Source organism: Psammomys obesus, unplaced genomic scaffold (assembly GCF_907164565.1).
Source record: "Psammomys obesus unplaced genomic scaffold, mPsaObe1.curated_primary_1811, whole genome shotgun sequence".
In the NCBI taxonomy this organism is placed as follows: domain Eukaryota; kingdom Metazoa; phylum Chordata; class Mammalia; order Rodentia; family Muridae; genus Psammomys; species Psammomys obesus.
The window spans coordinates 7,104,238-7,116,325 of record NW_026591086.1 but is presented as its reverse complement, the minus strand read 5'-3'; the positions used below and the strand labels follow the sequence as shown (position 1 = coordinate 7,116,325).

Below are 12,088 nucleotides of genomic sequence, written 5' to 3'. Positions count from 1 at the left end.
AATACATATTTTGGAACTTCTTAAAAAAAAATCTGAGAGGCTTCTTTGCCAACCCTGCATTGAAAGGTGTCTGTCCTGATCAAAGATCAGTATCCAAGCATTTCCTCCTTTGATAAGCAAACCCCTCACAGCAAAAGAATTAGGAGACGCCCTTTGAGGAATCTCACAGGGTAGAGATTTTAGCTGGAGTCTCTTTTGATTAGGTTAGAGGAAATCTCTTACTGAGTTTTTCAAATTTGAGATACGTGTTCTGCTTTTATTTGGACAGGGCCTTATGTAGCGCAGGCAGGCCTGTACTGGCTTCATAGGCTTCATAGAGGATAGCCTGGACCATCCGCCTCAGCTTCCACCTCCAGAGAACCGGAATGACAAGCCTGTGCTTTTGTGCTCAGTTTCTTAGTGACAGGGGACCCAGCTCATCTCCAGCCATTATCCTGCAGTTTGTTTTTTTAAGTCCCCCCCCCCCGGGGGGGGGTGGCAACACTAATTGGAGGACACTGATGCACTCCTAAACACACTTTTATTAACAGTGAAGAAATGAGCAATAAGAGGAAGAGAACGGAATGAAAGCACAAGGAAGTGATGCTGGACCATGGGGACGGTTGGTTCTGTGGACAAAGGCACTAGCCACCAAGCTTGGGTTCCATCCTCAAGACCTGCCTCCTTCACATCTGACTCCACAGGCACCAGGGCCTGCACCTCCTCCCTCCCCCAATGAATAAATGTTAAAAAAGGGAAAGTGAATGTAAAATAAGAGCAGTGGCCTTGGTTTCCCCTAGCTTAGGCATGTAACTCTGAAGACATGAAAACCCCCCAACCGTTGAGCTTCCTTAGAGATCAAATCCCACCCTTCCTCGCTGTAATGGAGGCATCCCGGGAGGAATAAGCCCTTCAGGAAAAATTCCAGGGCTTCCCTTTTAATGAAACACAGGAACCTGTTCAATAATAATTTAACTTTTGATTCCAGTCGAGGAGTTAAAGAATTGGGGTTTTCATTGTCTAAAATGAAATCCAAGGAAGCTGATGTCACATTTCCCCCCACTACTCAGTGCCCTGCTCTATTTGTCCTACCGAAACTAAATTCCCATTTGACCCCGTGCTCCCGTTAATAACTTGAATTTTCAGTCTTCAGGGTAAATGACTTAAGATTGTGTGTGTGCGTGAGGGTGTGTGAATTTTTCATCATTTTGGAGACTACACAGTTAAAGCTTCTACCGTCTTTTTAGGTCTACCTGGGGTTGGGGTAGGACTCCTTCCCTTAGGGGACTTTAAATGTCCCTTCAGAGTATCTACAAAAGGGGGAAAAGGTGCGAGGAGAAACCCCATAACCTACCTTCAGGGCTGAATCGGTTTTTATCTCCCTAGACCTATTTTATTTTTCCTTGGATACAGGGGCTCCTTATGTAGCCCAGGTTGACCTTGAACTCCCAATCTTCCCGCGTGGGTCTCCTGAGTGTGGGGACTACCTAGGTAGGCCGTCACACCGCGTGAGAACCCCTGGAGGGCTCGGTGGCAAACACCGAATGTAGTTAGCTCGTTTACTGTTCCCTACTCAGAACGCAGTCTCTGTGAGCGGAGGGCCTGAATGGAGAAGCCGCCAGCGACCGCCAGGAAAAGCACTCTCTGCTAGATGTTCCCAGAGGTCCTGATGCTTAAACCCGCAGCACAGCATGGTTCGCAACAAAAATCCTGGGTCATCCTCTCCAGCGGCCTGGCATCCTCTTCTCAACCCCACGTCCCTTCTGACACCCTGCGCTCGCTCCCTTAAGGGCTGGAGGGCGGACAGCCTTGATCCCCGGTTTAGAAGGGGTCGTGGCTCGGGATCTCCTTCCTCCAAACCATAAAGCCACCGGGCCGTTCTCTCTTCACAGCATCTAGGTGGCCAGACCAAGCCCGGTTCCATCTCAGAGGGAAAGAAGGTTCTCAAGCCTGCTGGGAGGCGGCTCCTCGGGGCAGTTCGGTCCCCAGATCAGTACCGGGGGCAAAGCAGACCAGGCACCTCTTTCCAGCTGCCCGGAAGGATGCTCAGCTCGCTGGCGACCGGCTGGAAGGGGAGGGGGACCAGGCCCCAGGCCCCTAAGGGCAGTAGCCGAGCTCAGGCTTTTTCACCAGGCCGTGACTCCCTGGAGCGTGGGGGGCAGATGGCCCTGCGGGGAGGCGCTCGGGCTACCCGGGCTGAAGCCAGAGCTGGCGAGCGGGGCGAGTGGCCCGGGGCGGGCGCCGGGGAAGCCTGCCGCGTAGCTGGCACTGTAGGGAGCGCCCGCGTAGCCGCCGAAGCAGGAGTAGGGCGCGGCGGCCGCGTAGGGACTCGGGAACGCGGGGGCGTCGGGGCCCAGGCAGGACTGGCCGTCCAGCACCAGGACGGGCACGGCCACCCGGCGCGGGGCTAACGGGTGGCCCGCCAGCTCCAGGCTCCGGTCCTGGCGCTGCCGCTTGCATTTGTAGCGCCGGTTTTGGAACCAGATCTTGACCTGCGTGGACGTGAGCTGCAGCGCGCTGGCCAGGTGCTCGCGCTCGGGCGCCGACAGGTAGCGTTGCTGCTTGAAGCGCCGCTCCAGGGCCAGCACCTGAGCCTGCGAGAACAGCACCCGGGGCTTCCGCCGAGCCCGAGTCCTGGCCGGCTCCGGGCCGCCTCGGGGCGAGTCCTCGCTGCGCTTGCCCAGGCCGCCGCCGAGCTCCATCATCGGGTGCCCGGCTCCAAGCGGGGAGGCCGCGCCCCGGGGAGGCTCTAAAAAGTGACATAGAAGGACACACCATCAACAGCCAGCATCGGGCTCAGGTTGCTTTGGCCAGAAGCTTTCGCCCAGCGTCCCTTTGTCACCTCACCCTCCTCTACCCACCTCCGAATGTCTCATTCCTGCCATCTCCGTGGCTTCTGTACCCGCCAGGAAAAGTGTGAGGAATCTAAAAGCGTGAGTGTGCAGGCCTGTGAGACTAAGGCCGGGTCACAAACGAGAGGATGCTGTGCACTGTTAATAAGAGTAAAGTCTTTTCCCGAGCAGATTAAAAACCAGGTTATTTCCTGATCTCTACACTCTCAGTTTGGAAATAGAAGTTCTCTTTGATATGTGAAGTTGAGATCCACATTTTTGGCTTTTGGAAAAGCGGTCTCTTCTTCCTCGAGGGTCTTTTTGGGAAGCAAGTGGCCTTGTGGTTACCTTGCAGTCTTTCCCCCAGCCGGGGTGTGTCTATGCCCACGTCGGCCTAGATACAGCCCCCTTGCTCCCCACTTGTCTTGGTTTAAGATCCCTTTGGTCCCCAAAGGAGGGTGGAGAACAACTCACACCGGGAGAAATCCAGGGACACAAGGAGGGGACTTCCAGGGCACCAGGGAGTGCAGGACAGACAGAACATGCTCAAGAGGTCCCGCTGGCTCGGGTTTAGATCTTGACTCTCACCCCCTAGCCCTGCTCACAACCTCTGGGGAACTAAAAGTTTAAGGAGAGAGAGTATTTTTCCTCCAGGGGCATTTACGCCCAGAGAAATGGAAGGCACCAAAGAGAATGACCTCCAGTGAGACTACAGAGCAAGAGAGAGAGATGCCCGTTGAAAGTCACCGGCTCAGCAGAGGCAGGTCAATCGCTTTAAGTTCTGGGTCAGCCTGCTGCACACCGAGAGAGCCAGGGCAGTCATAGTTTCAAGGTCCCTGTTAGGGAAAGAGCCCCCATACAGGTAAATCCAAAAAGATAGTAGAAACTTTAACTGTGGGAGTTCCAAAGTGATGAAAACTTTACTCTCTCAACCTAAGGTCATTCAGTCAACTGGGGACTGAAAATAAACTCACTTTATTAATGGGATCCCTGGGTCAGACAGAATTTAGCTTTGGTAGGACAACCAGCAGGGAGCCTTCCTTGAATTTGATTTTGAGGCGAGGAAAACTGATTCTTTACTTCCCCACACACCAGCTGCTGCACTAAGGGTTAAATTAAAAAACCTGATTCAACAAATGAATGGATGGATGAAAGAATGACTAGGTAAGCCTTCGCACCCCGTGCCCTCTTAGAAACAACCGCGGAGCTCTGAGCCCTGCTTTCAGAAAGGCTAGAGATTCGGAAGGGGTAGCGCTTTGCATGTCACCGTGAAGCCTACCAGATGGCACCGAATGGCAGCCCCCAGGGCCAGGCTAGGGCGGACCCGGGTGGCTCTCACAGCGGCAGAAGACTAGCTGTCATGGCTGGAGCAGTAGAGAGGGAAACAGGCATCGCCCCTTCTCAGCAAAGCTGAAAGGAACTGCTGGCTAGCAGACCCATGCCCGGGGAGCTGGACGTTCAGCATCCACTGAAGAAAAACCCCATAGCTCTCTTCCGGAGCACAGCAAAACAATGTTCTCCAGGCTTCTGGGATACTGTCGATAAACAGCCTCTAGTCCAAGGAGAACTCAGAAGGCTCCCTTTTACTTGGCTGGATGGTGCCATAATTTATACACAGGTTGGTAGGGGAGGCTGCTTGTGCCCCAGGTCACACTTGTAGGAACAGTCTGGCACAGAGGCTAGGTGGGAGGACAGTGCCATTTCATTCCTTCCAGGGGCTGGCCCTTCCTGCCTATGTTTACCACCTGGATTGTAGAGGCTACCAGACGGAGAACTCCATGTCTTCCTCTTTTTAAGGAAAGTTAGTGGTAATGGAGCATAAACCCAGTTATGGTAAAGAGGTTTGGGGGGGTAAGGGGTGGGAGAAAGCAGCTCTCCGAACCTTTATCCCTTGTTTAGCAAAGAAGAAATAGCCTAAAATTCAAGTCCTTAGGAGGCAGGTCTAGGTTGCGCTTTGAACTCCAGTGAACGGTGGTAGGTGGTAGGTAGGGTTGGGACCCCCAAAGAGGAGGCATTTCCTCCCTCATGGACGACTCTCTCCTTCAATAGGAAAGACCAGAGCGCTTACTTACGTGGCTCCCTCACAGGATTTGAGTCCATGCTGGTGGTGACTGTCTCCCAGAGGCACCTAGAAGAGTCTGTCCTGTCACCGCTCTCTGAGCTTCTGGATTCAGGGTCCATTCTTAGGTCCTGAGGCTTTTCTGGGTTCCTAGTCAGCTCCCATTGTGACGGAGCCTTGGCGTCGTTTTGCTCTCCCTGCAGCCTGAGGATGTCGTCTACGGAGAAGGGGGTGGAGGTGACGGGGCTCAGCAGCATCTCGAGGACCGAGGGGGCGGAGCTGACAAGTTCTGGACCACTGCCCCCTGTCTCGCCCCTAATAACTTCCCCTTCTGTGATGGTGGTCCTAATTGACGCTCGCTCAAGCTCCAGGACCGCTCCTTCCTTTGGTCCCGTGTGCAGGCTGAGGGGGGACCAGGTCACAAGATGGATCGCGGTCCTCCATTGGTTCCCAGAGGAACCACGTGCTAACTCTGAGCCTCCCTCCCCAAACTCTGGCTGTGTGCCCCGCTGTTCCTCCTCGATCCCAGGTCACCTTTTTTTGGGAAGGATTGGTTCCTAGTGACACTTCTCAGAAGCAAGATCGAGAAGAGAGGGGCTTGACCTGTATCTCAACAGGGCTGCCACCCGGAGCTTGCAAGGGTTCTGGTATGAGGAGCGCTTCCTAGACCTGGTGTTTCATCTGTTTTGTTTTGTTTTTCCAGGAAAACCTATCGGGGGGGGGGGGGGGCAGAGGGGGGGGTAGAAAGCTGGAGAGTCCCCAAGCTACGAGAAGTGCTGGGTTCTCAGCGGGTTCCTTCTCGGTACACACCCACACTGCAGAAGGAGCAAGTCCAGGCTACTTGTCGCTTGCCGGGGATGAGAAACTGAGGCGCAGAGTCTGTGTTTTGGGCATCTTTAGAGTATTTCTGGATTGGTTGGGAAGTAAGGTAAGTTCCTGACTCGGGGAAATTTAGAGATAGGTTCATTTTCTACGCCCCCTCCTCCGTCCCCTACTTCCCCCTTTCCGTCTTAAAGCTTGAGCAAGCCTGTGTGAGAAGTTTTGCCCAGTTTTAGAGCTTTAGAACAGCTCCCGGGACATAGCTTGGGCGTAGTGCAGTGTGTCTTATGGTGTGGTTAGGAACACGGAGAGGGTGGGCAGATATGGCTGTGGATTGGGGACAAAGGTAAGGAAAAAAGACGTGTCCACCGGAAGGAGTAAGATGTGTGTTAAACAAGAATTTCCCGCTGCCGGAGCGCATGCTAATGAGATCAACAAACCCGGACGAAAGGAATTTTACAAATCTTTAAAAAAACAAAACAAAACAAACAAACAAACAAAAAAAAAATCAAAAGCACACACACACCTCACTAGAGATTTAAAGACATTACAGATCAAATGTTTTCTCTTTTAAAACGTTTCAACGAAAATTCAGTTGCAGGAGAGGTTTAGATGTTATTTCCTGAAATCCCGGCGGCGAACTGAATCCACCTCCCCTTTTCAGCCAGAAAGCACAAAAATTAAAAACAACAACAACAACAAAACCGCATTTTTTGGAAAGAGAGGCTGCAAGCCCAGGTGTGGAGATCAGACAGCAACTAGAAGTGGTCGGTGGGTCCCAGGATCCAGTCCAAGCATCCTTAGTCTCTGAGCATCTCCCAGGTCTAGACAGCACACGATTTTGAAATACAGATGTTCACAAAAATTTCAACAAATTTTTTTAATTTTGCTGCTAAGTGATTGTGTAATTATTTGATATACATATTATGTAATCTTTATGGTGAAGCTGTATGTTTTTTTTTTTTCTGGTAAAATACAGATGGGAGAAGAGAGGGGTAGAGAAGACCGCAGAGGGGGTCCTGCGGTCTTATTGGCAAATGCACCCATCATGTTCCCCCCCAAATGTCTTCAGTACTCCCCACCTTTTGCCCTCAGGGATCTCAAGTCGTGTGATGACCCAAACACTTGTTTACATTTTCTCTTGTGTTTCTGATCAAAGTATTATTCACACTCTGGAAAAGTGGGAGAATTGCAAATGCCCGTGCAGAAATATTCTAATTTTTGCATGCATTTAAATTTACATATCTATTCATTAGTTTTTCTGAGTACGATTCCAAGTAACAATAAAATGTCCAAGATTAGAGATGGACCTTAACTGAATGAGTTCATAAGTTTATATAATCTCTATTTTTTTTTTCATAATAAGGCTTTATCGTGTAGAAATTTTATTCCTTTATCCTCTTCCATATATTCTAGGTATACATATGTAAAGGAAAAACTGAAGAATTTTAATGCTAATTAAAAAACTTCTCCTGGCACTTCCTTGAAAGTTTGTGCTCGTGCACCCTCCCGCCAGAGGTGCTGGGGGTGGCATCCTGATGGATGCTTACTCAGGCACACCCCCAACAGCCCGTGGTATACTTGGGGTGTTGGAGAGCGGTGGACCGGAGCTCGCCCAGCCGCTCCAGATAAGCTGAGCTGAATCCTTGCTTTCCCAAGTCTGGGGTGACCCTAGATAAAGCTCTAAAGCCCGAAGCTTGCAGCCATTTGCCATTCAGCTGCTAAAAAGCACTATTAGGGAGTCTAGAAGAAAAGGATGCTATGGATTGGACTTGAGGATAACAGCCCTGAGTTCAAACACTTTGCCTTCCTGGATTCCTAAGAGCATCCCGTGATATCTGCAACTTGAGAAAGGTTTCTAACCCAGTGGTTCTTAGTTTGTGAGTCAGGACTCCTTTGAGAGGTGGAATAACCTTCTCCCAGGGATTGCCTAAGACCATCGAAAACCAGATGTTTACCTTATCATTCATAATGATGCCAAAATTACAGTTGGGAGTCACCACAGCATGAGGAATTGCATTAAAGGGTCGCAGCATTAGGAAGGCTAAGAAGCAGGGTTCTCGGATGATGAAAAGCATTCTTATAAGGAGGAGCGCTATTCAAACCCGGGCAGATGAAAGGGGAGGAGGTCCTCCCCAATGAGTGGAAAGGGGCAGGGAGGAGATGAGGGAGGGAGGGTGAAATTGGGAGGGAATGAGGGAGCGGGATACAGCTGGGATACAGAATTAATTAAATGTAACAATAATAAAAATAAAAATTAAAAAAAGTGGAAAGAAAAAAAAAAAAAAAGAATGCAGAAGTCAAGAAGTCCCTAACTCGCCCTCCAAATCCTTGCCAGAGTAGAGATCAACCTTGGTGTAGCCAGGCACAAGAATTCACCAAGTGGTGTTCTGTATTCAGTTCTTTCTCAGTGGGAGTTCTCTAGCCAAGTCACCTCTCTCTTTCCTGCGCTAGGGGCCTGGCTTGGGGTCCCAGTTGGGGGCCCAATTACAGTTGATTGGTAGCTGCCCAACATCCCAGGAGCAGTGGGTGCAACTGGCCCAGCCGGAGGTTCTTGCTTGGGTTAGTACAATCCTGACTGACAGTGCAACCCAACCCAGGTGAGGATTGTGGTGTTCCTTGCTCTTGTGTGAAGGCTTTACCTGTGGGTTTTTTTTTTTTTTTTTTTAAGATTTATTATGTTCAGCTGTGTTCTTAAATGGGCTGGATGGGAATGGCTTTGTCCTAGGCATTGGGAGTAGCTCACACAAGCTAACACTCACACCGAAGGATGAAGTTAGCTGCATATTTTGAGTGCTGGGGGCTTTTCTGCCCCAACTTGCATTCTTGTAAGAAAGACAATCATATTATTTTTATATTTGATTTGGTTAAGAGGAAAGGTCTTGCTATTTTGTTCAAGCTAGTCTCGAATTCTCGGGCTCAAGCTTTCCCTCCCAGAGTAATTGAGACAACAGGTGCATGCCCTGACTGTACTAGAAGACAGATTTTGTTTTGTTTAATCTTTTTTTCTTTTAAATTCTTTATTAATTACACTTTATTCACTTTTAGAAGACAGATTTTTAAATGAATCCCAAAATGGGTTACTTTTCATAACTATATGGAATTTGTATGCGGTACTTATTGGCATTCTTCTCACCTGTGACAACAAAGTCCTTTTCAACTTTCTTCTTCCTCCCTCCCTCCCTTTCTTTCCCTATCCCCCTTTTTTCCTCTCTCTCCTATCCTAGGAAATTGAACCCAAGGCTTTGAAGGAGAGAGACACTTTCAAATACAACCCACAAAAGTGGACTTGCTAATATGGGGCCAGCCTGGGCTTACAGGAAACCAATGGTTTTTAAACCTCTTGCCTCCTAGCTTTGTCCTCAGGGTTATGCTGGAGCTGGCTAAAGGTGTCTGCTTTGTTTGGCTGGTGACAGTCCCTAGGTTGTCCCGGGGAGCAGCCCTCCAATTGGAGACACTGAATGCTTATTGCTGCCACCTTGCTTTGCTATGCATAGTTCCTTTCACCAAAACCCATTTCCAAATGCTGAAATAACATGATTATTTTAATATGTGAGGCATTAAAATTGTTCTGAAGCCAAAATTGTGCACCAAATTGTCCTTAAAGAAATAGTGCTACCACTGGCATGGGGAAACAAATTCCTGAACAGAATACCAATTGCTCAGGCAATAAGATCAACAATTAATAAATGGGACCTCATGAAACTCAAAAGCTTTTGAAAAGCAAAGGACACTATCAAAGGGATAGTGTCAATGGCAACCTAAGGAATGGGAAAATATCTTCACCAACCCCACATCTGACAGAAGGCTGATACCCAAAATATATAATGAACTCAAGAAACTAGACATCAGCAAATCAAACAATCCAATTAAAAATGGGTACAGATCTAAATAGAATTCTTGACAGAGGAATCTCTAATTTCCAAGACACACTTAAAGAAATATTCAACCTCCTTAGCCATCAGGAAAACACAAATCAATGACTCAGATTCTATCTTACACCCATCATAATGGCTAAGATTAAAAACTCAAGCAACAGCTCATGCTGGTGAAGGAGCAAGGGGAGCATTCCTCCATTGCTGGTGGGAATGCAAACTTGTACAGCCACTTTGGAAATCAATTTAGTGTTTTCTCAGAAAATTGGGAATCAATCTTTCTGAAGACCCAGCTATACCACTCCTGGGCAGATACCCAAAAGATGTTCTCCCACACAACAAGGACACTTGCTCAACTATGTTCAAAGCAGCTTTATTCATAACCAGAAATTGTAAGCAACCTAGATGTCCCTCAACTGAAGAATGGATAAAAAAAAAAGTCACAATGGAGTATTATTCAGCTATTAAAAAGGACATCATGAAATTTGCAGGCAAATGGCTGGAACTAGAAAAGATCACCCTGAGTGATGATCCCAGATCCAGAAAGACAAACATGGTATGTATTCACTTATAAGTGGATATTAGCCATATAGTACAGGATAGACATTCTACAGTTCATAGACCCAAAGTAGCAGCGAGGAGGGCTCAAGGGGGGACCCATGAATCTCACTGAGAAGGGGAAATATACATCTTGGATGGCTGAGGGGAGGAACTGAGTGGGGTGGGGATGGGAACAGGAGCGATCAGGTAGGGGGAGGATGGAGGGAGAGCATATTGGGAGAGGCAACTGGAAGGGAGGTGCTTGCATCTCTGGGATGAGCAAGAAACCTAAGACAATGGAAACTCCCAGGCAGCTATGAGGGCGACTCTAGCCAAGACTCTTTGCATCAGGGCATACGGAACCTAAACTGGCCATCTCCTGTCACCAGGCAAGAGTTCCAATGGAGGGATTGGGACACTAACTCAGCCACAAAAACTTTGACCTAAAATTTGTCCTGCCTACAATATATACTGAGGTAAAAATGGCGCAGAAACTGAGGGAATGGCCAATCAATGGCTGGTCCAGCTTGAGGCCTCACACTGTGAGAGTCAGCCCACTCCTGACAGTGCTAATGTTCTACTATCCTTGCAGACAGGAGCTTAGCATAACTGTCATCAGAGAGGCTTCACCCAGCAACTGACGGAAACAAAGGCAAACCCACAGCCAAACATTAGATGGAGCTTGAGGAATTTTGTAGAAGAGGGCGCAGGAAGGATTTTAGAAGCCTCAAGGACACCACAAGAAAACCCACAGAATCAACTGATCTGTGTCTATACGGGCTCACAGAGACTGAACCAGGAAGCCTCCATGGGACTGACCAAGGTCCTCCACACATATGTTGTAGTATGTAGCTTGGTCTTTTTGTGGAACTCTGACAGTGGGAGCAGGGGCTGTCTCTGACTCGGTTACCTGCGTTTGGGACCCTTTCCTCATACTGGGAAGTCTTGTCTAGCCTCAATAGCAGAGGATGCTGCTAGTCTTACTGCAATTTGGTATGCCAGAGCTTGTAGATATCCACAGGAGGTCTCCATTTTTCTGAAGAGAAGTGGAGGAGAAGTAGACTTGGGGAGGGTGGGTGGGTGGGTATGAAGTGGGCAGAGGAGGAACTGGGAAGAGAGAAGGAAGGGGAAACTGGCTGAGCTGATAATAAATAAATAAATAAATAAATAAATAAATAAATAAATAAATAAATATTTGGCCTTACATTATTTCTATTCCTGTTCACTTTTATTCCAGGTTAGCACAGCCTCAATTTCATTATTTAACCCCTCCATGTTTGTTTTGATATTGATAAACAGAGGAACAAATGCACATATGTTTTCCTAATTTTAATTCTCTCATTTTCGTGTAAGGACATTGCTAGTGTGATAGCAATGAGGTGTTTTATATCATGATTGTAAAGTGCAACAGGTTCAAAGTTCAAAGTGAAGACTAACCTGTATGGGAGTGCTGACTTAGAGAACGTTCTGTTTGCACCAACCATGCTACTGGGTAGCATGCTCTCTACCTGTCATTTGTTTAAAATATGTTATTCTACAGATACATAGGATTTGGAAGCTCTCCCCCTGCTTCTTCTCCTCCTCCTGCTCCTCTTTTTCTTCTCCTCCTCTTTCTTCTTCTTCTTCTCCTAAACTCCAGCTGCAGATTTTCAGACAATATTCATATGCTGTATATTATAATTTGCAGGCAAATCATCTAAACCAACCTGATGAGTTATCTGGCCTCAGCTTAGGTCCCTTTCTTGCAGGTAGAGAACACAAAGGTGATTTACGACCTAGACCTAGCCGTGAACCGGCTGGTGAAAATCAATAGCCAGGCTCTTTCACTTCCAGCCCTTCCTCACCACAGTTCTGCACCACCAATGCAAGCCCCGCCTCCTGTACCACCGGCTAACACCTCTCTTTCCCTCTACAGTTCCTGCTCCCACTCCAGTTACTTCCAGAACAAAGACTTGACAAGTGCCTCAAACCGATTTGGAAAGCAG

General features: G+C 48.3%; 1 protein-coding gene across 1 annotated transcript; it reads right to left on the bottom strand.

Moving 5' to 3' along the window:
• Positions 1 to 2,105: 2,105 nt before the first annotated feature.
• Positions 2,106 to 5,126, bottom strand: Nkx2-6 (NK2 homeobox 6). Its single transcript, XM_055609982.1, has 2 exons — positions 4,883 to 5,126; positions 2,106 to 2,728 (listed from the first exon to the last, which is right to left on the bottom strand). The coding sequence occupies exons 1-2, from the start codon at positions 5,124 to 5,126 to the stop codon at positions 2,106 to 2,108; spliced, it is 867 nt and encodes a 288-aa protein (XP_055465957.1).
• Between the last annotated feature and the right edge of the window lie 6,962 nt (positions 5,127 to 12,088).